The sequence below is a fragment of the Belonocnema kinseyi genome, chromosome 1 (genome assembly GCF_010883055.1).
Source record: "Belonocnema kinseyi isolate 2016_QV_RU_SX_M_011 chromosome 1, B_treatae_v1, whole genome shotgun sequence".
NCBI lineage: Eukaryota > Metazoa > Arthropoda > Insecta > Hymenoptera > Cynipidae > Belonocnema > Belonocnema kinseyi.
This window is the reverse complement of record NC_046657.1, coordinates 45,523,541-45,546,985: the sequence shown is the minus strand read 5'-3', so window position 1 is coordinate 45,546,985 and position 23,445 is coordinate 45,523,541. Positions and strand designations below refer to the sequence as shown.

Sequence of the window (23,445 nt, the reverse complement as noted above, 5' to 3'; positions counted from 1 at the left end):
AGCTGAATTTTCCATTAAAAAATTGATTTTTAATTAAGTAATTTACATTTTTAAAAAGAGATGAATTTTCATTTAAGATGATGAATCTTCAAACTTTTCTCATATTATTCTGAATTATAAAGAAAAAAGAAAATTACTAAAATAATGAAAACTTGAATTTTACTACAATCAGAAGTAAATTTCCCGGGTTTTTAACCTTTAAAGGGCACCACACTTCCATAAAATTATATAAAGAGCATACCGGGTGTTTGGTACCCAAAGGTATTGAGACGTTTGCTGTACCGACGGTATTGGATAGTTTTTTTTACAAATCTATCTAGTTTGAAGAGAAAAAGGTTTCGTAACAGTTTTTTTAAATTTCAAGTAGTTCGAAAAAATCCTTTCTGAAAAAAATGACTTCTTTCACTCTAAAATTCATAAATTTTCAACTTTTTCATATTTTTATTTCAAATTTTACTTGAATACTTCCAAGATACGGCGGTAAAAAAATAAAATTACTCTTATAGTGTTCGTTCCAAAAAAGGTATTTCTTCTAAAAAATAAAAGCCTCAATTCAATGAAAAATGAAAAACCATACTTTGCGTGATTTAACAATTTTATTGATGTTCAACTGCGTGTAAAAATTATGTGAAAATAACATATAAAAAATAGGCTTTCATCTTATTTGTTAATCTGACGCCCATATGTTCCATTTTTTTGAGTTTAGTACGTTTTGTTAAAGCGCAAATAAGTCGCTGGGTATGATACACCCAGTATGCCCTTTTAGTGGTTAATTAAATTCCCGGTCAAGTCGGGAGCCTGGAAATGGGTGAGGAAAATGAAGAAGAAGAAAAAGCAATGCAAAAGCGAGCAAAGCAAAGCAGAGCAAAGATCCAAAGAAATTTGGATAAATTGTACCTTTGTGAGTTTTCATGTGGGTTCGCAAATTGCCAACGGTACTGTAAGTTCGAGAACAACCGTCATATTCACAATTGTAACGGCTGATGTGTTTTTGATTCGTGTCCGGATCCGTGCTCTCGATTGTAATAACTGCGTGAGAAGGATCGTCCGGCATCGAATCATTTTGTCCGGGATGAATTCGCAAGTAAATATCATCCGAACTGATTGTGTGATGAATATACCTGAACGAAAAAAACAACTTTATTCCTTACCTTTTCAATAAATAAATTACAACCGGTCTCAAATCGGCTTAAAATATAAATAAAAAAATACAAAGTTCTTTCTGACAACGCTTGCAACTTCATAAAAATTTGTTAAAAAGAAAATATATCTCTTCCAAATAAAAAAAAATGAAAGAAGAAATGTTCCTCTCATCCAACTCGATCAAAATCTTCAGATCAACGTCTTCAAAATTTATCAAAATAAAATAATGTCTCCTTCAATCAAAGGAAAAATTAAAAAATAAAATTTTGGCCCTTCCAAGACGATAAATTTTTGTTTCATACTCTTTTCCAATCCAGAAAAAAATGTCGCTTAAAATTTTATAAAAATATTTTTACAAAAATATGTCTTCTAATTAAAAACAAAAATTGATTTTCATAAAGTTGTAAGGGTGGAAAAATTTGTCACTTATTTATTTTTTGTTAAATTGAAAAGGGGTATTAAAAAAAAATTTATCAACTTAGATATTATATCGTTTTTAAGATTTTTATCTAGTTTGATTGCAGAAAATTTTGCCTTTCAATTTTTTTAAAATTGGAATCGAGGAATCCAATTTTCTTTACTGGAAGCGGCCGTTTTTTAAGAAAACTTTTTAGAAACTTTAAAGGAAGAATATTTTCACTTTTTTTAATGGAAGAGGAAAATTTTAAAAATTTAAGATTTTTATGGAGTTAGAAGGGAGGAAATTTTGTTTTTAGTTTTTCTGAATTGGAAGAGAAACATTTTATAAAAATATTTTTATCGATTTGGATGGAAGGCAATTTGGTCTTTCGAATTATTTTTTTAATTGGAAGGAGATTGTTTAAAAAGGATTTTTTTTAAAGTTGTAAGAGATGAAATTTTTGTCTTTTATTTTATTTGTTTTTTTGGTTAAATTGTAAGAGATTATTTAAACAAAATTATTGATTAGGAAGCGGCCATTTTTTTCTTATTAAAACTTTTATGCAATTTTGAGTGAAGAATATTTTATTTTCATTTTTTTTTTAATGGAAGAGAAACATCTTTTTGTTTTTAAAGTTTTTCATCTAGTTGAATCGCAGAAAATTTGGTCTTTCATTTTTTTAATTGGAAAAGAAGAATTCAAAAAAAAAATTTCTATAAAGTTGTGATGGACGAAATTTTTTAATTTCATTTTTGTTTGTTAAATTGGAAGAGGGAATTAAAAAAAAATCTTCAAGTGGCAAGGGAGGAAATTTTTATTTCCATTTTTTTTTTTTTTTTTTTAAATCGGAAGAGAAATATTTTTTAAACAGATTTTTATAAAGTTGTAAGGAACGAAATTTTTTTCAATTGGAAAAAGGAATTTAATTAAAAATTATTAAGTAGGCAGGAAGAAAATTATGATAATCAATTATTTTATATTGGAAGAGAGCTATTCAAAAAAAAATGTTATAAAGCTGTAGGGACGACATTTTTCGTATTTTTTTTTTTTTTTTTAATTGGGAGAGGGAGTATTTTTTTTAATTGGGGAAGAGAGAATTTTGAAAAGAATTTTTTTATTGAAAGTGTGGTATTCTTTTAAACAAATTTTTATTAAGTTTTAAGGGATGAAATTTTGTTAATTTTTTTCTGATTTCGAAAAGGGATTGTTTTAATTTCAACCATTTTTATCGAGTGTGAAGGACCAAAATTAGATTTTTCAATTTTTCATTAAATTGCGAGACATTTTTTATTTTGCTGATTTTTATAAACTTGGTAGAGAGGAGATTCTATGTTACAAATTTTTCTGAATTTGAAGAAGCACTTTTTTTTTGTTTTTAACATTTTTATTTAGTTTGAAAGAATTTAATTTAAGTGTTTTTTATTGCAAGAGGCCGCTTTTTTTAGAAACATGCTTGTAGAATTTAAGGGAAGAATATTTTATTTTCATCTTTCTATTGAATTTTTTTGTATTTAAAATCTTTAGGGTGGTTAGGTGAGAGGAATTTGTTCTTTTGTTTGTTTTTTTTATTGGAAGAAATATTTTTTAAAATGATTTTTATAACGTTTTAAGGGACGAAAGTTTTGTCGTTTATTATTATTTTTTGTTAAATTAGAAGAGGAAATTTAAAAAAATGTATTGAGTAGAAAGCGGGGAAATTTTGATTTTCAGTATCAAATTTTTTTTTAAATTTTGATCTTAAAATTTCTATTCAGTCGGAAGGGTTCGTTTTTTCATTATTATTGGAAGAGGCTAATTTCTAATTTTTAAATTTGTTATGAAATTTAAGTGAAGAATATTTTATTTTCCGTTTTTTCTTAATTGGAATAGGGACATTTTTTTGTTTTCAAGATTTTTATGTATGTGGATCACAGAACATTTGATCTTTCAATTTTTTATTTTGAAATTGGAGGAGATATATTTTTTTTTAAATGTTTGTAAAGTTGTGAAACACGAAAATTTTGTCATTTTTTTTGTTGAGTTGCAAGAAGAAATTAAAAAAAAATCTAGTATAAAGGGAGGAAATTTTTATTTTCAATTTCTGTTTTTAATTAGAAGAGTGATATTTTTGTGAAAATATTTCCATAAAATTGTAAGCGACATTTTTTTCTGGGTTGGAAAAGAGTATTAAAAAAAAATTAATCGACTTGGAAGAGGAACCTTCGTTCTTTCACTTTTTTTTAAGCAGAAGAGATATATATATATTTTTTTTTGGCCGTTTATTATTTTTTGTTTATTTGTTACATTGGAAGAACGAATTAAAAAAAAATTATTAAGTAGCAAGGGAGGATACTTCGATTTTCATTTTTTTTAATTGGAAGAGAGGTATTTTTCAAAAAGATTTTTTATAAAATTTTAAGGGACGAAATTTTTGTCTTTTAATTATTTATTTTTTGCTTAATTTCAAGTGAAAATTAAAAAAAAAATTATTGACTGGGAGAGGAGGAAATTTTGATCTTCATTTTTTTTAAAATTAGAACAGGTAGTTTTTATAAAATTTTAAGGGATGAAATTTTCGACATTTATTTATTTCTTTTTTTGAATTTCAAGAGGAAATTTAAAAAAATTATTGAGCGGGGAGAAAATTTTGATTTTCAATTAGTTTTTTTAATTTGAAGAGAATTTTTTTAAAAACATTTTCATAAAGTATTAAGGGTGAAAAATGTTGTCACTTATTTATTTTTAAATATCCCTTTTCAATTTAAAAAAAATAAATAAGTGACAACATTTTCCACCCTTACAACTTTATGAAAATCTTTTTTAAAAAATTCTCTTCGAATTAAAATAAAAGTTGAAAATCAAAATTTCCTCCACATTCAATAATTTTTTTTTTAATTTCCTCTTGAAATTCAAAAAATAAATAAATCTCAAAATTTTCATCCTTTAAAATTTTATTAAAAATACCTATTCTAATTTAAAAACAAAATGAAGGTCAAAATTTCCTCTCTTCCTACCCAATATTTTTTTTCAATTTCCTCTTGCAATTAAAAAAAAATAAACAAAATAAGAACAAAATTTCGTAAATTTCGTAAAAGCAAACAATTCTCTTTTGCAATTAGAAAAAAAAATGAAAAATCAAATTTCGGTCCTTCCAAGTCGATAAATCTTTTGAAATACCCTTTTCCAATTCATAAAAAAAATCATGAAGAATGATAAAAAAATAAAAAATTGAAAATAAAAATGTCCTCACTCAATAGTTTTTTTAAATTTCCTCTTGAAATTCAACAAAAAAATAAATAATTAAAAGACAAAAATTTCGTCCCTTAAAATTGTATAAAAAATTTTTTTTTATATACCTCTCTTCCAATTTAAAATAATTTCGTCCCTTCAAATGTTATAATAAATCTTAAAAGAAATACTTCTCTTTCAATTAAAAAAAAAATAAGACCCAAATTTCGTCCCTTAGAACTTCATAAAAAATCTTTAAAAAAAATATATCTCTTCAAATTTAAAATTTAAATCAAAGTTTCCTCCCTTACTACTTAATAATTTTTCTTTTAATTCGCTCTTCCAATTTGAAAAAAAAAATTGAAAATATAAACTTCCTCCGTTCCTACGCAATATCTTTGTTTTTTTTTAATTAAAAATTTTTTAAACCATAATTTCTTCTGTTATTCCAATTTAAAAAAAAAGACATAAATTTTGTCCCTTACAACTTCACAAAAATCTTTTCCAAAAAATATATCTCTTTCATCAAATAAAAAAATTAAAGAACAAATGTTCCTTCCATCCAACTCGAACAAAATCTTTTTTTATTGGGAAAATAAAAAAATGTCTCTTTTAATTACAAGAAAAATTGACAAATAAAATTTCGACCCTTCCAAGTCGATAAATTTTTTTTTAATACTCTTCTCCAATCCAGAAAAAAATGTCGCTTACAATTTTATAAAAATATTTTTACAAAAATATCTCTCTTCTAATTAAAAACAAAAATTGAAAATCAAAATTTCCTCCCATTATGCTCGATATTTTTTTTATTTCCTCTTGCAACTCAACCAAAAAAATTGACAAAAATGTCCTGTCTCACAACTTTATAAACATCTTTAAACATAAAAATCTTAAAAACAAAAAATGTCCCTATTCCAATTAAGAAAAAAACGGAAAATAAATAATTGGCCTCTTCCCATAATAATAAAAAAAATGAACTCTTCCGACTGAATAAAAATGTTAAATCAAAATTAAAAAAAAATTAATATAGAAAATCAAATTTCCCCCCTTCCTACTCAATACATTTTTTTTAATTTCCTCTTCTAATTTAACAAAAAATAATAATGAACGACGAAACTTTCGTCCCTTAAAACTTTATAAAAATCATTTAAAAAATATTTCTTCCAATAAAAAAAAATCAAAAGAAAAAATTCCTCTCACCCAACCGACCTAAAGATTTTAAATACAAAAAATGCAATAAAAAGATGAAAATAAAATCTTCTTTCCTTAAAATCTATAAGCATGTTTCTAACGAAAACGGCCTCTTGCAATAAAAAAAATCACTTAAATTGAATTCCTTCAAACTAAATAAAAATGTAAAAAACAAAAAAAAAGTGCTTCTTCAAATTCTGAAAAATAGAATTTCCTCTCTACCAAATTGACAAAAATCAGCAAAATAAAAAAAGCCTCTCTCGCAATTTAATGAAAAAGTGGAAAATCAAATTTTTGTCCTTCACACTCGATAAAGATTGTTGTAAGAAAAAAAATCCCTTTTCAAATTCAGAAAAAAATTTACAAAATTTCGTCCCTTACAACTGAATAAAAAATTGTTTAAAAGAATACCACTCTTCCAATAAAAAATTGACAACAAAATTCTCTCTCCCTCAATTAAAAAAAATACGAAAAATACTCCTTCTCCCAATTACAAAAAAATACGAAAAATGTTGTCCCTGCAGCTTTACCTACTCAATAATTTTTAAATAAATTCCCTCTTCCAATTGAAAAAAAATTCGTTTGTTACAACTTTAGAAAAATCTGTTTCAAAAATATTTCTCTTCCGATTTAAAAAAAAAATGAAAATAAAAATTTCCTACCTTGCCACTTGAAGATTTTTTTTGATTCCCTCTTCCAATTTAACAAACAAAAATGAAATACAAAAATTTCGTCCCTCAACATTTTATACAATTTTTTTTTTAAATTATTCTTTTCCAATTAAAAAAATGAAAGAGCAAATTTTCTGCGTTTTAACTCGATGAAAAATTTTAAAAACAAAAAAAATGTTTCTCTTCCAATAAAAAAAAAAAATGAAAATAAAATATTCTTCACTCAAAATTGCATAAAAGTTTTCATAAGAAAAAAATGGCCGCTTCCTAATCAATAATTTTGTTTAAATAACCTCTTACAATTTAACAAAAAAAAACAAATAAAATAAAAGACAAAAATTTCATCTCTTACAACTTAAAAAAATCGTTTTTAAACAATCTCCCTTCCAATTAAAAAAATAATTCGAAAGACCAAATTTCCTTCCATCCAACTCGATAAAAATCTTAAATTTTAAAAATTTTCCTCTTCCATTAAAAAAAGTGTCTAAAAAATCATTAAAAAAACGTCAATAATTTTCTTCTATTTTTCCTTTTTCCAATTCAAAAACAAATTGAAAAACAAAATTTCATCCTTTCCAATTCATGAAAAAATGTACAAAATAATTTTTTATATTTTTTTGAAAAAATTATACAACTTCGTGTACATTTTTTTAAATATTTTAATTTTGAAGATTTGAAATTGAAAATTATTTAATTCTGAAGAATTAAAATCGAAAATATTTTAATTTTAACGATTAAAAATTAAAAATTTGTCAATGTTTAAGATTATAAATAAAGATGAATTAATTTGGAATATGTAGAGTTTAAATCGATGTAATTTAAAACTTTTCTTCGGAGAGAAAGATTCAACTTCAAAATCATTTTTATGGAATAATTTAATTGTGAAGACTTGAAATTAAAAACTTTTCAACTGAAAATTTACAATTGCAAATTCTTTAATTTTTAAGAATATAATTAAATATTAATTAATTCGGAATGTTTATATTATTTAATGCTTTTGTGAAAAAGTTCAATTTTGAAGATATAAAGTTTAAAAATTATTTAATTTTGGACAGTTATAATTGAAGATTAAAAATAAGCAATTTTGAATATATATTTTTTCAAGCAGTTTAATTTCGAAGCTTAAAAATTGAAAATTTACAATTAAAAATTCATCAATTTTAATGATTTGGAATTGAAAGTTCTTCAATTTTTAAAATTATAATAAAATCTTTATTAACTCGTAATGTTTATAGCTAAAAACTATGAAATTTTCAACCTTTTTTCCAAGAAAATAATGCAACTTTGAAAACTTTTTTTTGGAAAAGGTCAATTTTGAAGATTTAAAATTGAAAAAAAAAAAAAACATTTTTCACATGCAGAATCGAAAATGATAAATTTTTGAAGATTTAAGATTGAAATTTATTTGGAATAATTGAAAATGAACGGGTGATAAATTGTGTGAGGAAAGGTTAAGGTTACCGAAAAATGCTTCGATTGTTGTGGAGAGTAGGCGGGCAATTTAAAGACTAAAAATAAATATTACTCTAAGTCGTGAGTAATACAGCCGCATGAGATATATTGTTATTTATGGACGCGGGAGAAACTAAATTTGTAATGAGAAATAAGTTTTCAGTGTCACCTGTTTTACCCATTACAAATTATGACACCAATTCCAATCCAGGGAGAAACTTATGCAATAAAGCAACATATTTTTGGGCTCATTTAAATTACATGCCAGATTATAAATAGAACTCTTTGCCGTGGAAACTTGAAAACCGGCACAGATTTCATTCTAATCGTATCAACAATTTCACATTTATAAATCTAGTTTAATTTTAATTCATTAATTTAAAAAAAGGCTTCTAAAAAACAGAAAAAATAACTAAATTTCATCTCTTCCAACACAATAAAAATAGAAAAATTACAAAATATCTCTATTCCAATTTGAAAAAAAAAATTGAAAAACCAATTTTCGGCCAATACAGCTCAATAAAAATGTTTAATGATTCCCCTCTTCTAATTAAAAAAAAAACATTAAAATCAAAATTAATTAAAAAACTGTTTAAAATAAAAAATGTCCCGTTTCCAATTTAGAAAAAAAAATAGATAATTTTTTTAAAAACGTCCCTTTTCCAATTTGGAAAAAATTGAAAAACAAAATTTTGAATCCAGAAAAAATTGGAAACCTAAATTTCATGCCTTCCAATTCAATAAAAATTTTCAAAATAAAAAGTTCCCGCTTCCAATTTAGAAACAAAAATTGATATATTTTTAAGAACGTTCCTTTTCCAATTTGGAAAAAAAATGAAAAAAAAAATTTCAACCCTTCGAATTCATAAACAATTTCCCGCTTCCAATTTAGAAAAAAAATGGATAATCTTTTTAAAAACGTTCTTTTCCAATTTTGAACAAATTGAAAAATAAAATTTCATCCCTTCCAAATCATAAAAAAAAATGTTAAAATAAATTTTCCGCTTCCAATTTAGAAAAAAATGGATAATCTTTTTAAAAACATCGTTTTCCCGATTTGGAAAGAATTGAAGAACAAAATTTCTTCTATACTACTCAGTTAAAATGTTTAAGAAATCCCCTCTTTTAATATAAAAAAAATTATAACCAAAATTTCATCCCTTCCAATTCAATAAAAAATTTCCAAAATAAAAATGTGCCGCTTCCAATTTAGAAAAAAATTGATAACCTTTTTAATAACGTTTCTTTTCCAATTTGCAAAAAATTGAAGAACAACATTTCATCCCTTCCAATTCATGAGAAAATGTTACAAATAAAAAATTTCCCGCTTTCAATTTAAAAAAAAATGGATAATCTTTTTAAAAATGTTCTTTTTCCAGTTTGGAAAAAATTGAAAAACATAATTTCTACCATACTGCTCAATAAAAATGTTTAAGAATTGACCTCTTCTAATTAAAAAATAATTAAAACCAAAGTTTGCTCCTTTCCAACTAGATGAAAATCTTGAAGAAAAAAATGTCTCTTCGAACCCAAAAAAATTGGAAACCGAAATTTCATCCCTTCCAATTCAATAAAAATTTTAAAAATAAAAAATTTCCCGCTTCCAATTTAGAAAAAAAATTGATAATCTTTAAAAAAAATGTTCTTTTTCCAGTTTGGAAAAAATTGAAAAACATAATTTCTACCATACTGCTCAATAAAAATGTTTAGGAATTGCCTTCTTCCAATTAAAAAATAATTAAAATTAAAATTTCCTCCCTTCCAACTAGATGAAAATCTTAAAGGAAAAAATGTCGCTTCGCATCCAGAAAAAATTGGAAAACAGAATTTCATCCCTTCCAAGTCATAAAAAAATTTCCCGCTTCCAATTTAGAAAAAAAATGGATAATCTTTTTGAAAACATCGTTTTCCCGATTTGGAAAGAATTGAAGAACAAAATTTCTTCTATACTACTCAATTAAAATGTTCAAGAAATCCCCTCTTCTAATATAAAAAAAATTAAAACCAAAATTTCATCCCTTCCAATTCAATAAATATTTCCAAAATAAAAATGTGCCGCTTCCAATTTAAAAATAAATTGATAACCTTTTTAAAAACGTTTCTTTTCCAATTTGGAAAAAATTGAAAAAGAACGTTTCATCCCTTCCAATTCATGAGAAAATGTTACAAATAAAAAATTTCCCGCTTTCAATTTAAAAAAAAAATGGATAATCTTTTTAAAAATGTTCTTTTTCCAGTTTGGAAAAAATTGAAAAACATAATTTCTACCATACTGCTCAATAAAAATGTTTAGGAATTGCCTTCTTCCAATTAAAAAATAATTAAAACCAAAATTTCCTCCCTTCCAACTAGACGAAAATCTTGAAGGAAAAAATGTCGCTTCGCATCCAGAAAAAATTGGAAAACAGAATTTCATCCCTTCCAATTCATAAAAAAATTTCCCGCTTCCAATTTAAAAAAAAAAAATCTTTTTTAAAACGTCTCTTTTCCAAATTGGAAAAAATGGAATAACAAAATTTCTTCTATACTACTCAATTAAAATGTTTCAGAATTGCCCTCCTCTGATTAAAAAAAAAAATTAAATTAAAAGCTACTCCCTTTCAACTAGATAAAAATCTTGAAAACAATAAATGTCGCTACGAATCCAGAAAAAATTGAACACCAAAATTCCATGCCTTCCAATTTATAAAAAAAAGTTCCAAAGAAAAAATTTCCAGGTTAGAAAAAAATGGATAATATTTTTAAAAACGTCCATTTTCCAATTCACAAAAAATTGAAAAATAAAATTTCATCCCTTCCAATTCATAAAAAAAATGTTAAAAGTAAAAAATTTCCCGCTTCCAACTTAAAAAAAATGGATAATCTTTTTAAAAACGTCCTTTTTCCAAGTTGGAAAAAATTGAAAAACAAAATTTCTACCATATTACTCGATAAAAATGTTTAAGAATTGCCTTCTTCTAATTAAAAAATAATTTAAACCAAAATTTCCTCCCTTCCAATTAATAAAAAAATATTTAAAATAGAAAATGTGCCGCTTCCAATTTAGAAAAAAATGGATATTCTTTTTAAAAATGTCCCTTTTCCAATACAGAAAAAATTGAAAAACAAAATTTTCTCCCATCCAACTCCCTAAAAATGTTAAAAAATTGCCCTTTTACAATTTGATAAAAATATTTTTTAAATTACCATCATAAAATTATAAAAATCCTAAAAACCTTAAAAATAAAATATTCTGCTTCTAATTTAGAAAAAAAAAATAAAACAAAAACTTCCTCCTGCACAATTTAATAAAAATGTTTAAGAAAATTACCATTTTCCAATTCAGAAAAATTGAAATACCATATAGACAATTCTTAAATAATTTGATATAAAATTGAAAAAACAGCAAGACTGAAAAATCCTGAAAAATAAAATTCCCGAAACTGTAAAATTTCCAAATAAAAAAATTCGGAATTATAAGATTCCTTAATAATAAAATTCTTTGATGATAAAATTCCCGAATTATTCCCGACAAATTCCTGAATAATAAAATTCCCGACAGAAAATTCTCGAATTCACACAATTACATTTTTTTTGTAAACATTATTTATTTATTAAAAATAAATTATTCAAAAAATTTAGATAAGGAAAATGATTTTGAATGTTTAAAGTTTCTAAAATAATTGTTTGAATTTTATATAACAATAATTGTAAAAAAATATGTTTCTATTATTTGGAAATTTTATTTTTCGGGATTTTTCATTCATCCCAATAAAATTCCGTAGATAAAATTGCCGAATTATAAAATATCCGAACTCGAAAATTCCCGAATTTGGACAATAAAATTTTTGTTATCAATATTATTTAGTTATTAAAAATAAATTAATCAAATATTTTTAAAACAAAAAATATTATTTATGTTTACAGTTTCAAAAAATTATTGTTTTAATTTTTAAATAAGAATAATTTGAAAAAAATATGTTTCTAAATGAAATTGTTTTCAAATTCGGTAATATTATAAACTATCGGGAATTTGACTATTCGGACATTTAATATTTCGGAATTTTATTTTTCGTGAAATTTAGAAGAGAATTTAATTATACTTTTAAACAAATCATAATCACAATTGTTATCTAAAACGAGGGAAAAAATTCAAACAGCAGAGTAACTTCTTTTAAATAAACAATTTCATATTCATAAATATTAAAAATATTATAAATTTATACCAAAAATTTAAACAGACAATATTTTGTTGTTTCGAATTTAAATTGTCCAATTTTAAATTAAAATCCTGTCCAACTGAAAATCAGAAACAAAATTCCATCCCTTCCAATTCAATAAAAATGTTCAAAATAAACAATTTTCCGCTTCCAATTTAGAAACAATGAATCTTTTTAAAAACGTCCCTTTTACAATTTGAAAAAAAAATTGAAAAACAAAATTTCATCCCTTCCAATTCATAAAAAAAATGTTAAAAGTAAAAAATTTCCCGCTTCCAATTTAGAAAAAAATGGATAATCTTTTTAAAAGCGTCTATTTTCCAATTCAGAAAAAAATTGAAAAACAAAATTTCATTCCTTCCAATTCATAAAAAGATGTTCAAAATAAAAAATTTCCCGCTTCCAAATTAGAAAAAAATGGATAATCTTTTTAAAAACGTCTCTTTTCCAATAACTTATTTTAAATAAACAATTTCATATATATAAATATTAAAAATATTATCAATTTATACCTAGAATTTAAACAGACAATATTTTGTTGTTTCAAATCTAAATTGTTCAATTTTAAATTAGAATCCTTTCTAACTAAATAATTGTAAATTAAAAAGATTAAAATCGGAATCTAATTTATAAAAAAAATATTAAAATTGTTTGATTTCCATTTGAATAATAAAAAAATTATACACATTTGGCTTCAGAAAGTAAACGTTTGACTTTTTTTAATTTTCGAAAATTGTTCAAAATCGTACAATTTTAAATGAAAATCATTTATAGATAAATAATTATAAAATAGAAAAGTTTAAAATTGGTATAAGGTCCTGTTCACAAAATTTTCAATTATTTGGTTTCTACTTAAATAATTTAAAATAAACACAAAAGTCCATGTAACTAATTTTAAATCAAAAATTATATATTCAGTTTTTCTAAAGTACACTTAGATTGTCTCCGAAATTTTTTTTTACATTTAAGAAAATTTCAAATTCAGAAAAAATTTTATTTCGTCCTTTCCAACTCAATAAAAAAATTTCGTTCCTTCAAACTCTATAAAAATCTTAAAAATTAAAAAAATATCTCCTTTTCAATTTAAAGAACAAAAATTTAACCAAATTTCCGTCCTTCCAACTCGATAAAAATCTTCCATAAAATAAAATTCACAAAATTACTCATCGACATAAAAAATAAAAATACCATTTTCTTTCTTATCACTTAAAAGTTTTAAATATATTAAATTTTTTCAAAAATAAATTAAAGCAATTAATATATTTCTTAATTACAAACATTTTTAAGTGATAATTATTATAAATAAGGACAGTCGAAAATACTTCTTCAGACTAGCATAATAAACAGTTGTAAATTTTCAAGATAAAAAACTCTTCGGAAATTTGTTATTTTAACATTTTTTGAATTGGAAGGTAAACAATTTTCATTTAAAACTCGAAAAATTCTTTCTAATTTTTTTCTCAATTGAAAAACATTTTTATTTTTCACATTTTTATTTAGTTGAAAGTTAGAAAATTTCATTCTCTCTGAAATGGAAGAGGAATTATTTTGTTCTTATAATTTTTATCGAGTTGGGAAGGAAGAAATTAACCATTTTAAATAAATAATTATAGGTACAACTTTTGTTTAAGTACATTTTTAAAATCTCTTTCAAATTTGGTTACATAAATTTTTTTTTGCTTTTTTTCTATTTTATTAAACTTTTAAAAAAACACATTTAAACAAAAATGAAAACTCCATTTTAAATCCGTCAATAATGAAGATTGAATCAAAATTACATTTTTTGTGAAATGAAAGATAAAAAAAATTTCAAATAATTCATTATTAATAAACAATTACATATTCAACTTTTTTTTTAAAAACTTAGATTCTCTTTCAAATTAAAACTTAAAAATTGAATTATTTTAAATTAAACAAAAAATTTAATCGTTTATTTTTAATCCGTCAATAATAGAAATTGAAAAAAATTAGAATTATTTTTTATTTATTTTTTTATATAATATATTTTTTATATATTTGATGGAATATAAACAAATTTTTATAAATTTTAAATGTGAATCATAAAAATTACAGAGTTTTTAATTGTAAAGCTTAAAAGTTGCAAATTTTTAAATTGTTTAAATTAAAAATTCAATTTTCACCCTATCAAAAATAAAGATTGAATCGAAATTATGATTTCATCTGAATAAGAAAATTTTTTTTAAATTGCAAATAATTCGTTTTAAATAAACAAACATATATTGAAATGTTTTGTTTTTAATTGCACACATTATTTCTTTTAAATTTTGTTATATAACCAATATTGGCGATATTTCAATTCATTTTATAAGAAATTTTAAAGATTATTAACCAATTTGAATAAATTTAAAATGCTGTTCATCAAAAAAATATATATATTTTATTAATTTTATTATTAAATAAATATTTTATTTAAAAATTCAAAGTAACAATTAATATCTAAATATTAATATATATTTGTATAAAAAATAATATATCAATATTAAAAATATATATATAAATATTGAATCAAAATTACATTTGTTATGTAAAGTAAAAGTAAATAAAAAATTCCAAAGAATTCGTTTTAAATAAACAATTATGTTGTATAAACAATTTGAAAAATTATCAATAAATTTGCAGAAATTTCAAATGCAAATCATCAAAATTAAAGAATTATTAATTGAACCACTCAAAACTTGCAATATTTTTAATTTTTAATTAAAAATAACAAATAATATCTAAAGTGAAAAAGGATTTAAAAAATTACAAATAATTCGTTTTAAATAAACAACTATATGTTCAGATTTTTTTTATTAAATTGAATTTTTTTCAAATTTTGTTAGGATATAACCAAATTTGGTTATTTTTCACTATTTTTAGCAATTTTATAAACAATTTTAAAGATTATCATCAAATTTGCATAAAGAAATTTTCACCATAAAATTTCAAATAAATAATGAAATGTTCAACTTTTTTCCAGCACACTAAAACACTCTTTCAAATTCTGTAACATAACTAAATTTTGGGCATATTTCTCGATTTTATAAACCATTAAAAATAATAGCAAATTTTTAGAAATTTCAGAATGAAAGCCATCAAAATTACAGAATTAATTTTAAAAACTGAAAACTTGCCTAATTTTTAATTTCTGAAATTGAAAAATCGTTAATTTAAAACCGTCAATAGTACAAATTGAAAAAAATATATATAATTGAGAAAATTAAAAGAGAAAAATTACAAAATTCTAAATAACTCATTTTAAATAAATAATTTCATAATAATTTTTTTTTATAACACTTGGATCTTTTTTCAAAATTTTGTTAACAAATGCTTATTATTTTTCGCTATTTTTAGAGATTTAATAAACAAAAGTTTCTAATTAACTAATTTCAAGAAATTTCAATAAAAAATTATCTAAAATAAAAAAAAACACAAAATTGAAAATTGAAAATAGCAAATAACCAAAAATTTACCCATTTTGTTGAAAATTCGTTTTTATTGTTTGAAAATGAATTTTTCACTAGAACAAAATTAATACCTATACCATTTTAAAACAATTAATTTTGAACAAAATTGTTCAATTTTCAACATGAGAAATTAATTTTTAACAAAAAAAGAAAGGATTATCCACTAAAAATGGAAGGGTTACATTTTCAGTTAAAAAAATGAAATTTTTTTATTTAAACAACCAATTCGAAAAAAAAAAGTTTGAATTTTTAAATAAAAAAAATTAATTTTGAACCAAAAATTGAATAGTGAAATTGTCAGATTTTGGTTTTGTTGAAAATTCGTTTTTTATTGGTTGAAAAAGAATTTTACAGTAGTAAAAATTAATAACTATACCATTTTTGGTTAAATTTCAAAATTTTCAAACTGAAAATTATTTCATTTTCGTGAAAATTTTTTTTTTTTTAATAAAAATTCTACTATAAGGTTAAAAGTTCGTCTTTTTTGGCAGAACATTAATATTATTCTTGTTTAAACATTGTTGTAAAATTGAGACTTTGTTGAAAATTCTTCCTTTTTGTTTTTGAAAATTAAATTTTTACCTGAATTTTTATTATTTTTAACTGTTCATATTTTCTGAAAGTTTTATTTTTAAATTAAAAAGTAAATACATAATTTTTTGTTTAAAACTCGTTTCTTTTTGGTTGTAAATTAATATTATTAGTTGAAATTTTTTTTTCTAATTGAAATATTTTACTGAAAATTTAACCACTTTCTGAAAAGCTCATTTTCTTGGTTAAAAAATGAAACAATTTTGTTTAAAAATGTATTTTTTTATATCAAAATTTCATTTTTCGAACTGAAAATTTAATTATTACATTTTTAGTGAAAATTTTATTTATTTTTTAGTTAAAAATTAAACAATTTTGTTAAAAATTTATATTTCAATCTTAAAATTTAACTATGCCATTTTTGGTTGCATTTTTTTTAAGTTAAAAATTTTTTAATCTTGTTAATATATTTTTTGACGAAAATTAAATTTTTTAATTGAAAATTTATCTGTTCCATTTTTGGTAAAAATATTTTTCTAACAAAAATGGAAAGTTGAAATTTTCTTTTTTACTAGTTGAACTATTTTACTCTCAATTTAATCATTTTGTGAAAAATTCGTTTTCTTGGTTAAAAAATTAATTTTTAACTATTCTATTTTTTTCAATGACCTTTTTTAACTAAAAGTGCATTTTTGATATAAAATTATTCTCTTTTGGTAGAATATTATTATTTTTGGTTAAAAATTCCAGTTTTTCGCGTACAACTTGTTTCTTTTTTTGTTAAAAATTAATTTTGAATGTTAAAAATTATAACATTTTGTTCAAAATGTATTTTTTTTTTTTTTAATGAAAATGTAACTATTTCAATTTTGGCTAAATTTTTTTTTTTTTTTAATTAAAAATTTTACAATTTTGTTGAAAATTCGGTTTCTAAGTTAAAAATTTACTTTTTTTAGTCAAAACTTTAACTATTTGGTTGAAAAGTAGTGCATTTTGTTAAAAATTCTTTTTTTTTTCGTCGAAAATAATTTTTCTAAGTGAAAATTTATTTATACCATTTTTAAGTAGATTTTTTTTCTTTATTAAAAATCAATTTCTTATGTTGAAAATTAAACAATTTTGTTAAAAATTTATTTTTTCGCCTTAAAATTGGACTAATCCATATTTGGATGAATTTGGATAAAAATGTAAAGTTCAAATTTTCTTTTTATTTAATTGAAATATTTTAATGAAAATTTAACCATTTTATTTTTTTCTGTGATCTTCTTTAATGAAAAATGCATTTTTTTAATGAAAATTGAAATACTATTTTGTTCCAAAATGTTTTTTTTTTCAATTAATTTCCTTAACTGAACATTAAACTATTCCATTTTTGGTGTAAAATTATTCTTTTTGGTTGAAAATTCATTTTCCCAGTAGAAAATATAAATATTTTGATGAAAATAATTTTTTTTAAATTAATTTTTCAAACTGAAAATTGAATTACTCCATTTTTTCCTGTGCAATTTTTTTTTCTTTTTTTTGTTAGAAATTAGTTTTAATGTTAAAAATTAAAGTCTTATGTTGAAAAATAAACAAAATTGTTTGCCCTAAAATTCAACTATTCCATTTTTGGATGGAATTTTTTTTAGCAAAAAATTCAACAACCTTGTTAAACATTTATTTTTTGATTTCAAAATTAACTTTTTTTCGTCAAAACTTAAACTATTTATTTAAAAACTAGTTTATTTTGTTAAAAACGATATTTTCAGACGAAAACTATGTTTTTTTTTAACTGAAAATTTATATATTCAATTTTTGGTAGAAATATTTTTCTGACAAAAACGGAAAGTTGAAATTTTCTTTTTTTTTTAATTTAACCATTTTGTAGAAAATTCGTTTTCTTGGTTTAAAAATTAATCTTTTTAAATGAATTTTTAACTAGTCTATTTTTTTCAGTAATATTTTTTAATTAAAAACGCATTTTTTCAATGAAAATTAAAATCCTATTTTGCTGTGAAATGCTTTTTTTTATTTTGCCTGAAAATTAATTTCTTTAACAAAAAATTAAACTATTCCATTTTGTGTTTTTTTTTTTATTTTATTTTATTTTTTAGAAAATTTAACTATTATATTTTTAGTTTAAAATTATTATTTTTCGGTAGAATATGATTTTTTGTTGTTGAAAATTGATTTTTAGTCGAAATATAAATATTATAAAGAAAATAATTTTTTTAAAATAATTTTTTAAACTGAAAATTGAACTATTCAATTTTTCGTGTAACTTTTTTCTCTATTTTTGTTAAAAAAAAAATTTTTTTATTCAAAAGTTAACTATTCAATTCTTGGTTGACATTTTTTTTAGTTAAAAATTTGACTTTCTTGTTAAAAATTAATTTCTTGAATTCAAAAAAAATTTTTTTAGTTAAAACTTCTACTATTATTTTTAATTTTTAATAACTATTCCATTTTTGGTAGAAATATTTTTCTAACAAAACTGGAAAGTTGAGATTTTCTTTAATTTTTAGCGGAATTATTTTACTGAAAATTTAAACATTTTGTGAAAAATTCGTTTTCTTGGTTAAAAAAGTAATTTTTTAAAATAAATTTTTAACTATTTTATTTTTTTCAGTGATATTTTTCAATGAAAAATGCATTTTTTCAATAAAAATTAAAAAACTATTTTGTTGCAACATGTTTTTTTTAATTTATTTATTTAGTTGAAAATTAAAATATTCCATTTTGGATTGATTTTTTTTCAAGATTTAACTATTTCATTTTTGGTATAAAATTTTTCTTTTTTGGTAGAATATTATTCTTTTTGTTTAAAAATGCTTATTCAGTTTTTAATTAATTTTTTATGCTGAAAATTGAACTATTCAATTTTTTTGCGTTCAATTTTTTTCGTTTTTTGTTCAAAATTAATTTTTAATGTTAAAAATTAATTTTTTATGTTGAAAATTAAACAAATTTGTTTAAAAAAATGTTCGCTTTAAAATTTAACTATTCCATTTTTGGATGAATTTTTGTTTAGTTAAAAATTTAACAATCTTGTAAAAATTTATTTTTTGTATTCAACATTTCCTTTTTTTAGTCAAAATTTAAACTTTTAGTTGAAAACTAGTTTATTTTGTTAAAAAAGATCTTTTTGGGACGAAAATTAATTTTTTTTAACTGAAAATTGATCTATTAGTTTTCTTGGTTTAAAAAGTAATTTCTTAAAATGAATTTTTAACTATTTTATTTTTCCTCGGTGATCTTATTTAATTAAAAATGCATTTTTTCAATGAAAATTGAAACTCTATTTTCTTATAAAATATTTTTTTATTTCGCCTGAAAATTAATTTCTTTTACTGAAAATTAAACTATTCCATTTTGGGTTGATTTTTTTCTAATTGAACTATTTTATTTTTGGTATAAAATTATTATTTTTTGGTAGAATATATATATATATATTTTTTTTTTGTTAAAAATGAATTTGTTACGTGGAAAATTAAACAATTTTGTTATAAAAATTTATTTTTTATTTTTAAATTAAACTATTCCATTCTTGGTTGACATTTTTTTGAGCTAAAAATTTGACAATCTTGTTCAAAATTAATTTCATGAATTCAAAAAAAAATTTTTTTAGGCAAAACTTCAACTATTATTTGAAAAGTAGTGTATTTTGTTACAAATTATTTATTTTTTTGGACGAAAATTAAATTTTTTAAATTAAAATTTATTTATTCCATTTTTTGTAGAAAAATATTGCCAACTTTTTTTTGCCCAAAATTAAATTTTTATGTTCTTTATCTCCGAATTTAACTATTCAATTTTTTTCTATAAAAATTTATCTTTTTTAATTGAAGATTTTTCTTTTGTGGTAGAACATTATTATTATTTTTCTAAAAAAATTAATTTCGTTGGATAGATATTGAACTATTTTGTTAACATTTTTTCACTATTTTTCCTTCTTTTTAGCATTTTAATAAATAAAATAAAGAAAAAACACAAAATTACTTATTTTAAATAAACAACTAGCTGTCCGACTTTTTACTTAAAATAAAATTTTCTTTCAAATATGGTTATATATGACAATATTTGATTTTTTTCTATTTTATAAATTCATCAAAATTACAGAATTATTAATTGGAAAACTTTGAACTTGCATTATTTTTTATTAAAAAAATTGTTTTATCCCTCAACAATAAAAATATAATTTCCTGAGGGGAAAGAAATAAGATAAAATTCCAAATAACTCATTTTAAATAAATAATTACATATGTCATAATTATAAAACTCATTAAATTTTGAGGTTATGTTTTACGAGGGAATTTAAAATGTTTAAAATGCCAAATATAGTTTTATTTTCGACACAAGAAAAATATTTATCTCCTGATTATCAATACTAAACAGAACTTGTTCGTTAAATTATTTAAACATTCTACTGTACATCAAATCTGTTAAATTGTGTTATTATTATCTAACTTCAAACACACCTTATCTCTTTCTATAAATATAATAAAACTCTTAAATATTTGTTCAAACAAATGTTTAAAATACAAAACATCTGAAAATGTTTTCATAATACCGAATAAATTCTTCAATAATCTCAGCCTACCCACAAAAAAAAGGAAATCTAAAAAAAAACGAAACTTTCTGAAAAAAGGGAGCAAGGTCCAATTTCAAAAATCGTAATGCCCTTATAAGGAAAGGCTGTCCGATTTCAAAATTGAAAGGGAAAAATGAAAAAAGAAGAGTCCCGGGAGAGTTTAGAGACGCAAATAACTGACAAGGATTAATTGACGCGATAAAAATTTAAAAAAGAAAAAAAATGGAAAAATTTGATAATCTTACCCCGTGCTGTCATCGGGCAATCTTCCAATATAGGAGGACTCTTCGTCGGAATTTTTTTCGTAGTCGAAAATGGCCGACTGCTCGTAAACTTTGACAAAACTCGGCAAATCGAGACTGTCATCGAAATAATCCTGTAGATCCTGTGTCACCAAAATATTATCGAAATTATCCTCGCTTCCGTCGACTTTTCCGTCGCGAGATATTTCACTTTCCCACGACGCCATACTGGCCACACTTTTTCTACTGTGTACTGCAGGCACAATCACAAACAACAGAAAAAGAGAAGGGGTACGACACGGAATGGAATAGTCGGTAAGAAGGAGATCGATGTGGGTGAGTTTGATAGACGCTAGGTGGCGCCAGATACTGCAGACAAGAGACCGCGAAAATTCGAATCGGAAATGAAAAATAGTTTTTTCTTAATGCAAATTAATAATAATTTTTAGAGTTTAATTGTAAACAAACTCAAATTGATGTTACATTGATAAATTACGGAAAGGTTGTGTAAAATTAATCAATGTTCTTTTATTGTGATTTCATAAAAATATAGAAATAAAAAAGGAGAAGGAAGGGCATTTGGTCGGTTGTCTTTTCATTTTTCTTTCCTTTTTTTTATTTTTGTGACTAAAGATTTTTGTTTTGAAACTTCTGTTTAAAGAAAATTCTTTTTTAAATTGCAATAGGAGCATTTATTTTTTTTTACAAATTTGATCGTTGGATTAAATAATATTTTAATCTAATTTAAGTTTCTTAAATTTTAAACAGATTAATTTTCTACTAGAAGGAAAATTTTTAAACAAAATAAAGGAATTTTTAACTGAATAAGTTAAATTTTCATTTAAAAGAAAACGAATTTAAAACAAAATTGTTTAAATTTTTTAAGAAGAGAATTAATTTTCAACCAAATATGGAATAGCTATATATTCAGGTAAAAAAAATTGTAGAATAGATGAATTTTAAACGGAGGAAATAAATTTTCAACACAACAAGGTATTAAAAAGAAAAATGAAATAGTTAAAAATTCAGTTAAAACATTCATTTTCAACCAAAAATTTAATAGTAACATTTTCAGATTCAAAAATAAATTTTCAAACAAAAAAAATTATTTTCACCAAAATTGTTATATTTTCGACTAAAAATGAATTTTCAACCAAAAAGAATTATTTTAAACCAAAAATGGAATAGTTAAATTTTCAGATAATAAAATTACAAAATAAATCAATTTTCAATGAAAGAATGGAATTTGCAACAAAAAAATGTTGAAATAAAAACAGATTAGTTTAATTTGCAGTTACAGAAATTATTATTCAAACATACAGAAAAAAATATTTTTCAACAAAATAGTTCAATTAGAAAAAAAAAAATTTTCAACTAATAAAATTAATTGACAACCAAACAGAAACGAATTTTCAACATAAAATTCATGTATTTATATTCCAATTAGAAAATTAAAATTTTCAAAAAAATGGTATAGTCAACAATAATAAAAATTTAGTGGAAAAAATTAACTTTAAACCATCAAAAAAAGGAACAAATTTTCAACAAAATTTGCAATTGTAAAAACATTTTCAAACAAGAATAATAATATTCTGCCAAATAAGAAGAATTTTCATTAACTGAAAAAGGTAAATTTTCAAATAAGAAAAAAAAAGAATTTTCAGTAAATTTGATAAAATTTTTTTACGAAAAGAATTAGTTTTCTACTAAAAATGGAATAGTTAAATATTACGGTAAAAAATTCCTAAATAGATGCATTGTTATCGCAGGAAATAAATTTGCAACTCAAAAATGTATTTTGGAAAAAAATGGAATAATTAAAAATTCAGTGAAGAAAATTAATTGTAACCAAAACAAAAACGAATTTTCGACAAAATTGTAAAATTTTTTCAAAAATCGTTAAGTTTCCAACTAAAGAAATTTATTCTCAATAAAAATATACATATTATTGAATTTCCATTTAAAAATTTGTAACGAATTTTTAAAAAAATGGTTAAATTTTTTAATAAAAATAAATAAATTTTCAACAAAAAATAGAATAGTTAAATATTAAAGAAAAGAATTAATTCATGACAATCATAATATTTTAGACTAAAAGAAAATGAATTTTCAACCAAAAAGAATTACATATTTGAAACCAAAAATGGAATAGTTAAATATTCATTATAAAATTTCATTATAAAAAATTACCAAATGGATCAATTTCCAATAAAAGAATTGAATTCCCAATAAAAACATTAAATAGGTATATTTTAATTAGAAAACTAAAATATACAAAAATGGTATAGTCAAAAATAATAAAAATTTAGTAGAAAAAAAATGACTTTAAATAAAAAAAAAAAACAATTTTTTTAACAAAATGGGTAATT

General features: G+C 21.8%; 1 protein-coding gene across 1 annotated transcript in view; it reads right to left on the bottom strand.

The window, feature by feature from the left end:
- Positions 1-21,315, bottom strand: part of LOC117174056 — a 46,761-nt gene extending 25,446 nt beyond the window's left edge. The window contains exons 1-2 of the mRNA XM_033362714.1: positions 21,080-21,315; positions 898-1,121 (exon numbers count right to left, since the gene is read on the bottom strand). Of these exons, the coding sequence (XP_033218605.1) occupies positions 898-1,121; positions 21,080-21,303 (448 nt within the window). The 5' untranslated portion in view covers positions 21,304-21,315. The remainder of the gene's footprint in view (positions 1-897; positions 1,122-21,079) is intronic.
- Between the last annotated feature and the right edge of the window lie 2,130 nt (positions 21,316-23,445).